Raw genomic sequence first — 16673 nt, 5'->3', positions numbered from 1 at the left:
ATATACCTTCTTCGAAAAAAAGGGGAAGCTTTAAATAGGTTCCTAGAATTTAAAAATAAGGTAGAAAATAACCCTAAAAATACTAGGATTAGAGAAGCATTTTCTAATAATACTAAAGAATTTATATATAAAATAAAGCTCTATTACGAAAAAGAAGGAATTACCTTTAATTCTAGTCCTCCTAGGACGCTAGAATCTAATAGTAGAATAAAAGGAATAAATCGTACTATATTAGAAAAAGTACGAGCTCTTTTATTTACTACTAGGCTTCTTAAATATCTATAAGGAGAAGCTGTTTTAATAGCTACCTATTTATATAATAGATTACTATATTCTATAATAGGACTTAAAAGTCCTATAGAAAAGAAGGATAATATAATACTACCCTTCGAGACCTTAAATAAAATTAAGACCTTCGGAAGCCTTATATATTATAAGAATAAAGACCCTAAAGATAAGCTAGATAATAAAGCTTTTAAGGGAATAATAGTAGGCTATTTAGAAAATATATATAAAATCTAGGATTTTACTAAGAGAAAGATTACTATCTCTAGAGATATTACTATACTAGAAAATAAATTTATAAAAAATCTAGAAATTTCTAGTAGTAATAATACCTTTGATTTTAATTTTATTCTAAATAAAGATAAGCTAGAAAGCTATATCTTTATAGAGGAAGCTACTAAAGAACCTAGAGATAAAAGTCCCTTGCCTTTTATAAAAGAAGAGTCTCTAAATAACAATCCTATTCCTACTACTAGTAAAATAGTAGTAGAATTACCTAAGAAGCTAGAAGGGTTCGATTTTAACTATATCGAATACCCTAATATTAATTTATTTTTAAACTACGATTTTATAAAGTTAATTCTAGCTAGTATAGAAAATTAAGATCTAAAAATTCTAAAGACCTATAAATAGGTAATAAATAGCCCCGAAGTAGCATTTTAGAAAGAAGCTATAATTAAGGAAATTATCTAGCTAATTAAATATAAAACTTAGGAATTTTCTTACCTCCCTAAGGATAAGGACGCTATAGGAGGCCGCTAGGTTTATACTATAAAGAAGGATAGTTAAAATAATATAATAAAATATAAAGCCCGTTTCGTAATATAGGGATTTAAGTAGATCTATAGCTTAGATTTCCTAAATACCTTCTCGACTATAGCTAGACCTAAGTCTATTAGAATTCTACTTATTTTAGCTATTATTTATAAATTCGAAGTTTTATAAATAGATATAATAAATGCCTTCGTATATACCGATATAGATAGTAAAGTATATATCGATCTTCCTATAAGCTACGAAGAATACGCTCTTAAAGAGTATTATTTAAAATATAGATTAGCTTATAAAGCTAAAGGAATTAAATTAACTAAATTCCTAGACCTATATAAAACCGGTTAAATTAAAGCAAAGCTAAAGAAAGTATTATATAGCCTAAAATAAAGTCCTAAGCTCTAGTATAATTATTTAAAAATTATACTAAATAAACTCGGATTTCTTCCTTTTTAATAGATAAAGGAGTATTTATAAATAAGGACTATAGTATAGCCTTAGAAATCTATATCGACGACTTTCTTATAGTAGGGCCCTTTAAATCTATAATAAAAGAAAGATTATTTAAAGAATTATTTAAATTCCTAGATTTTACTATCTTAGGAGATATAAAAGACTTCTTAGGTCTAAATATTATACTAAATAGAGAAAATAAAGAGATATATATATCCTAAGAAATTTATACCTTAAATAAATTAAAGGAATTTAATAAAGAAGGTTTAGGAACTTCGAATTTACCCGCTATAATAGGCTTTAAGCTTATAAAAGCAAAGGAATTACCTTTTAAGGAAGATATATTATAATTTTAGAAAGAAATAGGATCTCTATTATACTTAGCCTTATTTACTAGGCTAGATATCTTATATTCTATAATTTCCTACGCTAGATTCGTAGCTAAGCCCGACTAAACGTATTTTAAGGCATTAAATATAATTTAGAAATATTTAAATAAATTCCCTAGCCTAAAGATTAAATATAATTATAATATCCCTTTTACCTATCTATATATAAAGGGTTTTACCGACTCTAGCTAGTCGTTAGATTTAATAAACGGAAAATCCTTTTCCGGTTACTATTTTTATATATATAATAATATAATAAGCTAAGCTTGCTCTAAGTAGAAAGCCGTTGCCCTTTCTACTTACGAAGTAGAGTATATTAGCTTTAAGGAGGTAAATAAAGAAGCTATTTATTTAAATATGCTTTTTAAAAATATTACTAAGGATCTATCTATTAAGATTCTTAATACTATACCTCTTATTTTAATAGATAATACTACTGCTATTAAATTAATAGAAAATCCGGAATTTTATAAAAGGTCTAAATATATAAGATTAGCCTATTACTATACTAAAACTAGTATAAGAGAAGGGGAAATTAAAGTCTTTTATATTAAATTAGAAGATAATATAGCTAATATTTTTATAAAGGAATTAAGACCTAGATTACTCTATAAATTTAAAGACGGTCTATCCTTAATATAAGTTCCTAAGTAATTAAAAGGGGTTTTTAGATATTTCTTATACTTTCTATATCTTTCCCCTACTAGGTTTTTCCTTTTTAGGTTTCCTAGAGAAATATTTACTAGGTTTTTATCTATTAAGACTTTCCTAGTAATAATAGGTTTTACCTTATATAAGGTTATCCTATAAATAATTATTATAACTATAGATTTTTCCTACTATAGGTTTTTCTATTAGTATATACCTAAGGATTTTTTTTTCCTAAGAAAGAATAGGTTTTTATATCCTATTAAGGTATAAGAATAGTTTTCCTAAATTAGGTTTTTACCCTATATATATATTACTATAAATAAATTAGTAAAGAGTATATAAATCTACTCTTTAAGGGAGGCTATAAGGAACAGTGTTCCTACTATAAATAAAGCAGCTATAATATACTCTCCCGATTATATAAGCTAATAAGTAGTATATTAATTATAGATAAAATCCTATATTATAGAGTAAGAATCGCTCGTTATTTTATATGTTATTATATATTAAATAGGTTGCGGGTTATCGTATAGTCGGGAATTAAAGAAATAGAGCTAGCTTAAAATACTAGCTAAGACCTCTTAAGAATACTAGTACGACTAAACTCCTTTAAACACGAATATTAATAGAACTAAGATACTTCCTAATATACTCGAGGTATTACTAAATTCCTTAGTCTTAGGGCTATATAGCAGCCTAAATCTAGTCCTAAAAGGTTCTTCCGTTTAGCTATAATTATCTATATAAGATAGTATATCCGCTAGTAAATAGAGATAGAATTATTAACTTTAATACCTCTTCTATATACTAATATATTACTAATAAATTCTATTAAAAATCCTACCTTATACTCCTTCTTCCCCTCTATTATATAGTCTTATATAATTCCTTTATTTCCTAAAATTTCGCTTTTACTTATATACCTTAAGAGTATTAAATATAGACTAATAACTAGTCTTATAAGTTAAAGTAAAAGTAGTAATAACTATCTATATTCTTTTTTACCCGCCTAAGATCTAAAGGGTTCTCTATCTTTTATATATACTATAGCGAGTATAAGACCCTACTTAGGGCTTTAACTAAGTAATATCTTAACCTTATAATTATATAATATTAGTATAGTATATTTAGCGGTATTTCTTAGTATTTTCCCTAAGTAAGTATAGGTATTTCCCTATAATTTCCCTACTATAATCTTATAGTAACTTCTTAAGAAAATATTAATATAATCCTTAAGAAGCTATTATTACTTAGGAAATCATAGTATATTCCCTATATATTATATCTATAAAGGAAATCTCTATAAAATATCTATATAATCTACTAGGTTATTATTTCTAGGATTTCTAGGTAATTTCCTAGAGTTTACCTAGTAGCTTCTAGGTTCCTTCTTCTATAAGGAGCCTTAGGGAGTTAGTAGTAACTTCCTTAAGGGAAGTAGATATTATTATAGGTACCTAGATTATCGATTATAGGGTATCCTATAATAGGTAACGTCCTCGATATCCTTAGTTATATAGATCTAGCTGTCTTAAGGTATATAAGTAATAGTAGAATTTTAGGAAATTAAGGAATTATATAAGATGTCACACATAGGATATCAGCCTCCAACAGTCTGACCCCCTATTCGCACAGTCCGTTTCCACATTTCCCCACAGAAACTTCTAGGAGGCATCATCAACGCATCAGTGGCTTCCAGATGATCTGATCAGATGCTTCCATTCACTACCATTCCCTTCCATTCTCATATTCAGGCAGTCTATAAAGATCTCGCCTCTTTCCCACCTTAGATAGCAGAATCAAGAGTCTTCCAGTCCCTGATCTTTATGCCCACTTGCTCATCCTCCGTGCGATAGTTATGAGCCCGGTCTGCCACTGACTGGGTATCTTATTCTTGTTCACCTGCTGCGCAGAATAGCTTCCACAATGAGCTCAGCTCTAGATCTTGATGGCTCTTCCAAGGGCACCGTGCTCAACGGCCCTTGCGACTGGAAACAATGGATTTCTATCATCAAGAAATTCGCCACGTCCCACAGTCTTTGGGACTTTCTGGACCCTGCCGTCAAGGAGGGTAAGCCGGTTCTTCAGCAGCCAGTTGAACCAACATTCCGACAAATCAACCACGAAGCATCTGATCTCGTGGATCTGACCTCGGAGGAATTTCGCCGTCTCGAATTCTCCACACCCAATACCGCTCGAAGCTTCAAGGGTATAGGGATCAAGTGAAGGCACTCGCCAGCCTTCAACAACACATCGTCAAGACCATCGGCAACTACTACAGCACCATTGCCGAGGAACACGACGTTGCAAAGCAACTTGCCTTGCTTCAGGCTCGTGTGGCCCCAACCGACTGGGCACTCGAGAGGGAAGTTGTTCAGCGTTATCGTTCCACCCTTCAGTCGCCAAACAGGACCAAGATCGAAGCTTGGGTCACCCAATGGCAGAAAGTCCTCACTGAGGCAAAGCAATTAGGGCTTCCTGATGTCCAGGACCTTCGCCCTACCCAAGATTTCCTACAGGCTGTTTCGTCCATCAACGCCCCATTCACAGACTATTGGGTCAACAAAATGGAAGACGAGGCCGTATTCGGCAAGCCTGATTGGAAGACGGACTTCCCGGACGGCATTAAGATCAGTGAGATCTTTGAACGAGCTCACCGAATCAAGGCCGCCAACAACAGCAAAGGATCATTCGGAGCTGCCTTCCAAGGCAAGGGAGAGAAATCGGAGAGGAAAGAGGACAAGCCTAAGTGGTCTTCAAGCAAGAACGCTGATGGTGTTCCTATGTGTGTCTGCGGAGAATATCACCGCTTCGTAGATTGCTTCTATCTCATCAAATCAGCTCGGCCTGATGGCTGGACTCCTGATCAGAAGGTTGAGAAGAAGATCAAGGAAATCCTCGACTCAATCCATGGGCAAAGAAGATGACGGAGAAAGCACAAGACTTCAAGAAGAAGGAAATGGAGAAATCGTCCGACTCCTCCGTTAAAGGCACAGCGTTTGCCGGTCTTCTACCAGCTCCTGACAACACACCGCCTCCTCAACACCTCCATCAACCAGTTTCTCGACGGGAAAGGCAGTCTACCCGCTGTATGACTCCTTTATCCTTGATTCCGGATCAGACACACACATTTGCAACAACCGATCCCGTTTTCTTGACTACACCGCCCTTGCAGAGCCAAAAGAGCTCTTTGCAGGCGATAGTCAACTTCAGATCCTTGGCTACGGCACAGTCCGTATGAAGCTTGAAGAAGGAGGACTTTTTCAGCTCAACGAAGTTGCCTTCGTGCCAAAATTCCACACCAACATCGCACCCTCTACCGCTTTCTTGCGAAGGGATACAACTGGAATCCACTATCTGGACGCGTCTCTAAAGACGATCAGATTATATTTCATACGAAACGCCGCTTTCGTCAACCGGTCATCGAGTTCAACCCGATTAAGGAGGACTCTCACGCCTCCAACTTCACATCTTCATCTGCACCTCGCGCAGTGAAAACAGCAGATGCTACGCTTTGGCATAAGCGCCTAGGCCACTTGAACGCTCAAGCCCTAGAGCGTCTTGTTGAGAACACGACGGGTTCGAAGATCAAAGGCCCAGTTACCATCGATTGCACCGCGTGTTCCCTTGGGAAGGGAAAGAAGGTCGTCTCTCGCCGAACCCCTCAAAACCGAGCCCCCAGACCATTCTGGAGAATCTACGTTGATATCTTCAGTATGAACACCTCATTCAACGGCAAGGAAGCTGTTCTTCTTATCAAAGATGAATTTACAAGCATGATCTTCATCTACCTTCTGAATGACGCGACACAAGGGTCCGTTATGACTGCTTTGAGAAACCATGAGGCAATGATTCAACGCCAATGGAATCTCAATATTTGCATTATCCACCGTGATAACGATCGTTCTCTTCAGAGTGCGTATGAGAGCTGGATCGAGGAAAAGGGATTCAAGATGAACCTTCTGCCCTTACTCCCGCTCAAAACGGCTCTGCAGAGCGATCTGGGGGTAATATCTGCCCAGGCCAGAACAATGGGAATTGATGCCAATTTACCATCTGATCTTTGGCCAGAGACTTGGAAAGCAGCAGTGTTTTTGCACAACAGATCGCCCATGCAGAACCACAGCTTCCGAACGCCTTTCCAGCTGCTTCATCAGTGGCTGCGAGACAACAACAGAGACATAGGCTACCAGCAAGACCAGCCTGACATCACGTTTCTCAAGGCATACGGCTGCAGAGCCTATCCTTGACACCCCAGGCCCTTCAGAACAGACAGAAGAAGGACCTAAAGACCGACCTCACACAGAAATCGGTTATCTCGTTGGATATGATTCCACGAACATTTTCAGGATCTGGATTCCGTCCACATCAGAAGTCCGAAGGGTCCGAGATGTGACCTTCAATGAAAGCATCTTCTATGACGGAAATGATCAGCCACCAGAACCTATCCCACAGCGCGTGGAAGTACAGCTTCCAGCCCACATCGAGGACGAGTCGGATTACGAGGAAATCCCCACTCAAATCGATGAACCTGAACCTGACCCCGTTGAGCAATCTCCTCAACCTCAGACCAAGGAGACGCCACCACGATTGTGGTACAACCCGAACCATCTGATCATGAGGACTCGGATGATCAGGATGAGTTTCATGACATTCAGCACCCATATCCGACACCGGACCCCGGTCCGAGTGACTCTCAGCCACGGCGCTCAGCCCGCACTCCAAAGCCTCGCAAGCTCAGTGCTTTTTCGACCAACACTAAGGGTCAATTCCACAGCTCTTTCTTTCTCGGCAGAGAAGAAAACTTCACAGACGACACCTTCCTCCCGAACCTACGACGTATAAGGAACTTCGCACCCACAGATTTGGTCCTCAGTTCAGAGAAGGAGCCCACGCCGAGTGGAAAGCACTCCAACAGAGAGGAACCTTCAGAGCGGTCCCCAGAGACCAGGTCACGGGCAAGCTTTGCCACTTACCTGGGTCTTTAAGTATAAGTTCGACAAGCATGGCTTTCTTACAAAGTTCAAAGCCCGTCTTTGTGTTCGAGGAGATCTTCAACAGCTAGGTGACAAGGACACCTATGCAGCAACCCTTGCAGGACGTTCTTTCCGGATTCTCATGGCCATCACCGCCAAATTCGACCTTGAGACCCGACAGCTCGACGCAGTTAATGCCTTCACAAACGCCCTCTTAGAAGACGAGGAGGAGGTCTATGTAGCCTTCCCAGACGGATACTACAGACAGGGATGGGCTCTTCGCCTCATGCGAGCCCTCTATGGCCTCCGACGGTCCCCTCTTCTTTGGCAGAAGGAACTCACTGCTGCATTCAGAGAGCTTGGTCTTACACAGTGTCCCGACGAACCCTGCATCTTCCAGAACGACTGGCTCACTGTTTTCTTCTTCGTTGACGATATTGTTTTCCTCTATCGCAAGGAAAACGAGGACGCAGCTGATGAGATGGTTGCAGCCCTCAAGAGGAAGTACGCGATGACAGACCAAGGGGAATTACAATGGTTCCTTGGTATCAGACTCTACGTTGCTAGGGATCTAGTTTCTTTCTTCAGTTTGCACTGCCCACTAGCCAGCACAACCTGGGGGGGGGGTATGTCACACAGAGTATATCAGCCTCCAACAGTCTGATTCCCCTATTCGCACAGTCCGTTTCCACATTTCCCCACAGAAACTTCTAGGAGGCATCATCAACGCATCAGTGGCTTCCAGATGATCTGATCAGATGCTTCCATTCACTACCATTCCCTTCCATTCTCATATTCAGGCAGTCTATAAAGATCTCGCCTCTTTCCCACCTTAGATAGCAGAATCAAGAGTCTTCCAGTCCCTGATCTTTATGCCCACTTGCTCATCCTCCGTGCGATATAAGACTACGTAATAGAGAGGAAGAAGGAGTATAAGGTAGGATTTTCAACGGAATTTATTAGTAGTATATTAGTATATAGAAGAGGTATTAAAGTTAATAATTCTATCTTTATTTACTAGCGGATATACTACCTTATATAGATAATTATAGCTAAATAGAAGAACCTTTCGGGACTAGATTTAAGCTACTATATAGCCCTAAGACTAAGGAATTTAATAATACCTCGAGTATAGCTAGAAGTATATTAGTTCTACTAGTATTTATATTTAAAGGAGGTTAGTCGTGCTAGTATTCTTAAGAGGTCTTAGCTAGTATTCTAAGCTAGCTCTATTCCTTCGACTCCCGATTATATAATAACCGGCAACCCGTTTTATATATAGTAATATATAAAATAACGAGCGATTCTTACTCTATAAGATAGGATTTTATCTATAATTAATATACTACTTATTAGCTTATATAATTAGGAGAGTATATTATAGCTACTTTATTTATAGTAGGAACACCGTTCCTTATAAATCGCCGTCGCTTAGTAGCTAAGTAATAGTAATATTAAAAGGGGTCTTATTTACTATAGCTCTCTTCTCTTCTATTACGCTTATACTTAGGTCTAGAAGCGTAGCTAAGAGCTAGCTAAGCGTAAGTATAGCGATCGTTACGAACTTTATAGTTTTAATACTAAATTACTATTTAGAGAGCCCTTAATTTAAGTAAAAAGAAAGAAGCTCTAGCTTCGTCTTTTTATAGTTCTTTAATTACTATAACTCGGCTAAGTGCTAGCACGCTAAACTATTAATCGGGGAGATAAGTATCTTCTATTTAAGGGTTTTATTAAGTAGAAAGGGGGGGTAAGGGGAGAATTAAATAACTATTATATTAGTTTAATCTATAAGTAACGTAAAAGCCTAGGAGTCGACCTATATAAGCTTTTATAAAAAGACTAAGTAGTTATACCCTAGTATAGTAAGTCGATACTAAGGATAAGGTAACTTCCGTAGGATCTAGTAGATATAAGGTAATATCTTCCTAGCTAGTAGCTCTGGTCCCTAAGCTAGTAACTAGGTAGACAGGGTCCCTATTTATACGGGCCTGCTATGTCTAGTAAGTTATACGACTTTATATATAATATAGGGCACGATAGTAAAGGGACCTAGTTATCCCTTAATAGCTAAAGAATAAGAATTATTAAATGTAAGGGGCAATACTAATATAATATATCGATATCTTAGTATAAACATAGCCGTTTATTAGAATGGAATAGAGGTAGTTTTGCGTAGAATCTAAGTACGAGCGACCGAGCAAAAATTAAAGCCGTTTAAAGGATGGACGAACAGGGAATCGAACCCTGGACCTTTCCCAAGCGACCCGGAAAGTGCTAAGGGAAAATTATACCACTAAACCATTCGCCCAATTAACAATATAAATCAGAAGTTTTAGCAGCTTATAAATACTACGTCTTAAAGACTAGGCTTTTAGTTTAGCCTCTACTAAGACTACTAGAGTTATCCGATATTCGCTTACTTTTAACTTCTTTTATCCTAGTTCTAGATATATATATAAGCCTTTATTATAGGCTTATATCTAATTCCCTATTTATATACTAGTTATTAATAAAGATAAAGTTATAGGATTTAGTTTTTATTAGTCTTCTATTTATATATATAGTAAATATATAAAGTTAGGTAGATAAAATAATTTATAACCTTTATTTAAGGTCTTACTATAGATAATAGCTATTTAAAGCTTATAGGCGTCTATCGGGGCTACCCTTATTTCTTTAGTATATAATAAGCCCCTTAGGAAAGCATCTATATTTTGCACCCTTTATTCAGCCGAAGGCTGACTCTACATCAATCCATAAGTTTCCCGAATAATGAGGGTTTGGTGCAGACAGGGGTCAATAAGTTTCCCGAGTTCTGATTGGCCCGAATTTTGTATGGACGGCCGCAAAACGTGCAACAATTGGATAACGGCTGCAAAAATGTGGGACTAGGTGTCTGTGGCCCGTAGCAACCCTGGTTTGTTTACTTGCGCGTCGCCTTGACGTGGAAACTTCGTTGAAGCAACGCGTCTTGATGCGTGGTTCGCGAAGTACTGAGTCCTAAGTCTACTCCTCAAGGGCTTCAAGATGGACTTGATTTCCATCGTCTGTGCCCGCTGTGGCGAGGAGAAACCGGCGGGTGACTTCGTCAGCAAACGGAAGTCTGTTTGGAAGACCAAGAACTGCCTCGCCTGTCGTAGTCAGTGCAATTCTCATGTCAGCTCCGTCTTCCTCACTCCGTAAGGCCATTCAACGCTAACTAAATGAAGAACTCCAGATCCAGAGGCGCGACCCTGACGTTGAGGAATCTCGCCGCCCGTCCTTCCTTAGCCGAGAGACCTGCTCCGAAGAGAACTGAAGGGAATGCTGGTCTATCGCCTTGCAACGAGAGATCCGGAACCCGGCCCACATCGCCAGAGAAGCTACGGCAACTTCATACAACTAGGAGGTTATTCGAGAGCCAAAGAGCCAGCCCCAGGTAGTGCTTGGGACGCCAATTCCACCAACCCAACAGAGCTCGCGGCTCTTCCGGACTCTTGCTCCTCCCCACCGTACAGCCAACGACCCATCCGATCGCCTCAGATTCTAGTCCGTTTACTGTACGAAGCATCAGCATAGCCGACAAAGATTACTCTTACCTAGCGTCTAGGTTCCACAAAGGTGGGAAGCACTCACAAGATGATGCCTCCAAGACTGGGGCGAGGGCCAAGCAGGCCGCTATCCAGCGCGGCCACCGTTCACGGCGTCGTGCAGGGGAGATTGTGTCACCGACTCCCACAATATCCCAACTCGGCGTCTTTAAAGGTTCGGAGGTTCCTGGAGAAGATATCCTTGCGCTGTGCTCGCAGTGGTTTGTTTGCGCTAACCACGGAACGTAGGTGCGAGTCAAGATCGACCGCAGCTGATTGGGCTTCCAGATGGGGATGAGGTAAGGAGGGAAGGACATGACAGCGGCCAGTTCTCTGAGTCCGATATTGACGCTGAGGACTACTTCAACTTGCTGCTTTCACCCGCCTGACCTCGCCGGTACCTCAAACAATTAGGGTGGAGCCCGATTCCGATCTAGGGACGAAGACGAGGACAGCGATGATGATTACGTGGATGGAAGCCCTCTTCGCCATCGCATGCGGCAGCCTTCGGCACAGCCAAGGCGTGGCGGCCGTGGTCCTGCCCCAGGTACAGGAGGGCGGCCGAGACAATCTCGAAGGCAAACTCGACCGTTGAGGCCGCCACGACGTGTTCGGAGCCCGGTAATGATTCCACCTGAACAGTCGGCGGTATTTCACGCACAAGATCCGGCGTGGAATGGCGACCTCGACGCTTGCGCCTTGACTGACCGTGACAAGACCACCCTCCGCGAGTTCTGGACAAAGCTGGACAATGACCAAATGCAGTTTTGCAGTCGATGCCAAGAGAGTTGGTTTCAGATGAATATCGATACCGACGGCATTTGTGCGCGTTGCTATCGAAAGGATGCGAAACGCGGCCCCCGCGAGCCGTATTTCTTCTCTGCGGATAATCAGCTCGACTTTGGCCCTGTGTCGGCCCGGTTGCCCGAGCTTACGCCTACCGAAGAGTCGTTGATTGCTCGCGTTCACGCCCACGTCAACATTATGCTTGTGCGAGGGCAGCAGTACAAATATCGGGGGCACGTCGTTCACTTCCTCCGCGAGGTTGGCTTAGTGTACAACCAGCTCCCGCTGTTGCCGCAGGAGTTGAACACTGTATTATTACGGCCTGCCAATACGTCGTCCCACGCCAATCTTAGCCGGCAATTCACCCGCCAGTTCCCGTGCGCCGCCAGGCGGTTGTGATATGGCTCAACCACCTGCGGCGCCATCATCCTGGCTATCGATGCATCGTTATCGACGAAGAGCGGCTGAGCCAACTGCCTGAGAATGGCAATATCCTGGATGCAATACCCCAAAGTCAGGTGGAGGCTGCCGATGTTGGACCCGAGGAAGATCACGAGGCAGAGCCTGACCTAGAGGACGAAGCTGCGGTGCCGGACCTTTGGCCAAGGACACGGAGCTCGATGCTCTGCGGGCTATTCTCACTAGAGAATCAGAAGCTGATGCAGAGCTTCCACGAACGTCCAGGCTCGGCCGCAACACGAGTTGCAGCTCCCGAATATACGGCACACGCCAATAAACGAGTTCAATCGCTCTCATGCCCTTCTCCTTGGCCTTTCCCTGCCTCTTTCCTGACGGTAGAGCTGACTTTGTTGAGCCTCGATTACGCTCCATTGATTACAAGGATTACATTGAGCACGCGATGCGTTGGCATGACGGGCGTTTTGCCCGCCACCCGACCTTCCGCTTCGTCGCATTCAACACTCTAATGCGGTCACAGGCACGTACACGGTCCAAGTTCTTTGTGAAGCAGCACGATGGCACTCATGAAGCGCTCACAAGAGAGCGGCTTGTTCAGGCGCTCCAGCACAGCGAGGACCCTGAGGCGCAGGCGCTGATCAACTCGATCACAAGACACGCAGTGTCTATTCGCGGTACACGCCCCTTCTGGAACAAAAAGAGGCAGGACCTGGAGGCTTATGCCTATAACCTTGGCTGTCCTGCTGCATTCATCACATTTAGCCCGGCAGATCTGCACTGGCGGAGTCTCTACCAACACATGCCCCGATATGAAGAATGGCTGGCCGCATCCGAGTCGGAGAGGATGGCTCTATCCCGCCAGTTATTGCGGCAGAACCTCACATTGCAGCTTTCCACTTCTACCGCCGATACTGCTTCTTTCGGGATATCGTGTTAAGGAAGAAGTTCAACGTCACGGATTACTGGGATCGGTATGAATGGCAGGGCCGTGGTAGCCCGCACAACCATGGCCTGTACTGGATGGAGGATTGCCCGGGACCGACATGGAGGACGAAGCCGCTCGTGAGGTATTCGCACGCACGTGGGGATTTCACATCACCGCTATCAACCCCGAGCCGAGTAGGACTGTGCCTCAAGGTGAGGGTAATCCCCTGAGCGCGGATCCGCTGGGCACGGAGATGACGTTCTTGCGGCTCTCGCAAATTGTCAACCGCTGCCAGCGTCACAAATGCAATACCACGTACTGCTTGCGCGTCAGAAAGCGAACGGGCGATCTAGCGAGGGACATGGAGGCGGCTGCTGCAGATATCGAGGCTGCAAATGCGGCCAATCCAGAGAGGAGTGCCGCTTGACTTCCTCGCGCCTTGCGGAGCTGGCCGCAGTTATGAGGAAGGAAGGAAGGTCGTACTTCGTCTTCGAGGCGGCCCGGAACGACAGCCTCATGAACCATTTCAATCCTGCTATTGTCCTAGGCTGGCTGGCCAATATCGACATATCTCCTGCACCAGCTTACAGGCGGTTATTACGTACGCTGCGAAGTACTGCAGCAAATCTGAGAAGAAGACCGAGCCATACTGCAAGCTGGCCGACCAGGTGTTGCCACACACAGCGCACCTTCAGCCCCTGCTCTCTCCTCTCGCCTTATGAATAAGCTGATTGCCGAGAGGGATTACTCGGCGTAAGAGATTTCCCACCTGCTGCTCAACATCCTCTGCAGGAAGGTACGCGGATGGTGGTGTACGTCGACTGCCGCCCGTTGAGCATCATGCGCGGTCGTACCGCGTCGACGATGATGTCAATGAGACTGTCGGCAGCTACCAGAAATATCTGGAGAGAAATGGTCAGCATGAACGAGTAACCTACCTTGAGTACCTTCAGTCGTACAATCTCAAGACGTGGAGGATACTCTGTGCGAACGCGAAGAAGAGGGTCCTGTCTTACTTCCTCGGTACCGGCCGGAGGCTTCTCCCAGTTTAATGACTTCTGCCGTGTCAAGTTGATGATGGTCCATCCGCATCGCTACCCAGAGGAGTTGCTCACTGTGGGCGGGCAGCGGTTCGAATCTTCGCGGCCGCGTACCAATACTGCCGACAGCAGCACCATTCCCATGAGGACGACCATTACGGAGAGCCAGGAGCAAAGGAACTGAGGGCAGAGGACGATCAGTTTGAGCTGGAGGAGCATGTGGATCCCGTTGTGGAAGAAGATTGGCATGAACTCGCCCGCATGCTGCCGGATCATCCGCTGGGGGAAGAGGACATCGACATACTCGGCCGCCGAGACCTCGATGTGAATTATGATTGACTCCCACGTTGGACGGTATACCGACAGTGGCATTCTGACCGGCGACTACTGGAAGCAGCGCAAAGCGGAGAACCCCATGTCCCTTGAGGTGGATGATCAACCCTTGGATGCTCGCGATTCCTAAATCCGGAGCAGCGTCTAGTGTACGACACGGTCATGGACCACTTTCTGACCCAGCACGCTTCCCAGCTGCTGCTCCACGTAGATGGCGGAGGCGGCACCGGCAAGTCATACCTCATTAACATACTCTCCGCCCACCTCCAAGCCGCCGCAGGCGGAAGGGGAACGCCTGTTTGGCGTGCCGCTCCCACAGGCGTTGCGGGAAATCAGATTTCGGGCACTACCTTGCACTCCCTGTTGCATCTCCCAATCAACAAAGACTTCAAGCCCCTGTTAGCGATTGACAAGGCTCAGCTCCAGAAGAAGCTTAAGGATGTCAAGTACCTGATCATTGATGAGAAGAGCATGCTAGGACTGCGTCAACTATCATGGATCGATGACCGTCTCCGCGAGGCGTTCCCGAATCGGAATGAGGAATTCTTTGGCGGCCTGAATATCCTGTTGGTTGGCGACTTCTTTCAACTTCCCCCAGTGCTGCAGAAGCCGCTTTATTACGACAAGGAAGTGCAGGAGTAGAGATCAAGGGCCGGAACGCATATCGGCGCTTCGACAAGACGGTCTTCTTAAATGTTGTCCAGCGTCAGCGTGGTGACGACCAGGAGGCATTTCGCACGGCCCTCGGGGAATTGCGACTGCACCAACTATCCAGGGAGTCCTGGAAGCTCCTCTCCAGTCGTGTACAGGCGAAGCTAGACGATCGGGAGGTTGCAAGTTCGACAACGCCTTACGGGTGTACGCCACGAAAGACAGGGTCAACGAGTTCAACCACTACCACCTCGACCGCCTCGGCCGGCCTGTCATCCAGGTAATGGCCAAAAACGTAGGCCCTGGCGCCGCGGCAGCGCCTGATGACAAGGCGGGCAACCTTGCGAAGCAGATCCCCATATGCATTGGCTCCCGTCTGATGCTGACGTCCAACCTTTGGCAGCCAGTTGGCCTCTGCAACGGCGCTCGTGGCACAGTTCACGATATCGGCTGGGCACCTGGGGCCGACCCCATCCAAGACCCTCCCTGCGTTATCATGATGGAGTTTGACAAATACAGCGGACCGGTATTCCTGACCACCCCTGATGGCAGGAAGATTGTGCCGATTCTCCCAGTGGAGAGGACTTCATCGGAGCCACTCTCTGCACTCGCACCCAGTTTCCTCTGATCGTATGCTATGCAATTACCGTGCACAAGTCACAAAGCATCACCGAGGACATGGTCGTTACAGATCTGTCCTGCCGAGACTTCCAGACTGGTTTAAGCTACGTGGCCGTCTCACGCGTGAAGACGCTGCAGGGTCTGATGCTGGATGCGCCGTTTGACCGCAATCACCTGACTTACGCGTCTCCACCCGAGGGCATCAAAATGAAGATGAGGGATCAGGAGATCCGCAGACGACAGGTTCTTACTCGGAACCCCTACGAGACATACCACGGGCCAGCGTAACTCCAGGTGATGCAACTCGCATTAGAGAAATACTGCCGAAAATATCCGTGGGCGTAGATAAGGTAACAATTACATGCTTGTAGATGATTTGACTGCTCGGTGATTGACCGCTTGGCCCGTTGGCCCGCGGACTCGCAGCCTTCGGCTGATTGTACGCCTTGCACAACCGCTCTAAACTGCAAGGCGTGACGTAGTATTTTATCGTCTCTAATGTTTAGAAGCAAATACCACGCAACTAGTCTAACCAGAGGTATTTATACTTAGTAGTTTACACTATACATCCTCCAAAACTCCTGTCCTGTTTGAATCGATAGCTGTCCTTCTTTGGTGGCTGCCATGTATAACTTCTTGTCTTTAACTTGCAAGCTATAGCCTCTGCTGGATTGAAAGGTCACCTTGAATACAATCGCTTTCTCTTTATCAGCACACAGGGATGCATTGCCGCACATGTATCGTCTATCAATGGCGCTGGATAGAGTAAACTCATCTCCGCCCAACTCCACGGCATGAACCAC

The 16673-nt window shown here is 44.1% G+C and overlaps 2 protein-coding genes and 1 non-coding gene across 3 annotated transcripts; 2 read left to right on the top strand and 1 right to left on the bottom strand.

Annotated features, from left to right (window-relative positions):
- Positions 1-4475: 4475 nt before the first annotated feature.
- HRG_09914 (uncharacterized protein) lies at positions 4476-5476 on the top strand (the record flags this gene model as incomplete). The annotated part of the gene is made up of 2 exons (XM_044868385.1): positions 4476-4620; positions 4707-5476. The coding sequence occupies 2 exons, from the start codon at positions 4476-4478 to the stop codon at positions 5474-5476; spliced, it is 915 nt and encodes a 304-aa protein (XP_044716382.1).
- Positions 5477-9750: 4274 nt separating this feature from the next.
- HRG_12131 lies at positions 9751-9836 on the bottom strand. The gene has a single exon. It is a non-coding gene; the product is annotated as a tRNA-Ala (tRNA).
- A 3848-nt stretch (positions 9837-13684) lies between these two features.
- HRG_09913 (PIF1-like helicase domain-containing protein) lies at positions 13685-16158 on the top strand (the record flags this gene model as incomplete). Its single annotated transcript, XM_044868384.1, has 8 exons — positions 13685-13826; positions 14018-14209; positions 14354-14589; positions 14740-15164; positions 15374-15376; positions 15475-15580; positions 15653-15808; positions 15907-16158. 8 exons carry the CDS (start codon positions 13685-13687, stop codon positions 16156-16158), a joined length of 1512 nt encoding a protein of 503 aa, XP_044716381.1.
- Positions 16159-16673: the final 515 nt, after the last annotated feature.

The sequence above is a fragment of the Hirsutella rhossiliensis genome (assembly GCF_020360975.1).
Source record: "Hirsutella rhossiliensis strain HR02 chromosome Unknown scaffold00014, whole genome shotgun sequence".
In the NCBI taxonomy this organism is placed as follows: Eukaryota; Fungi; Ascomycota; class Sordariomycetes; order Hypocreales; family Ophiocordycipitaceae; genus Hirsutella; species Hirsutella rhossiliensis.
Note: the sequence above shows the minus strand (reverse complement) of the source record. Positions and strands in the feature narration are given on the sequence as shown.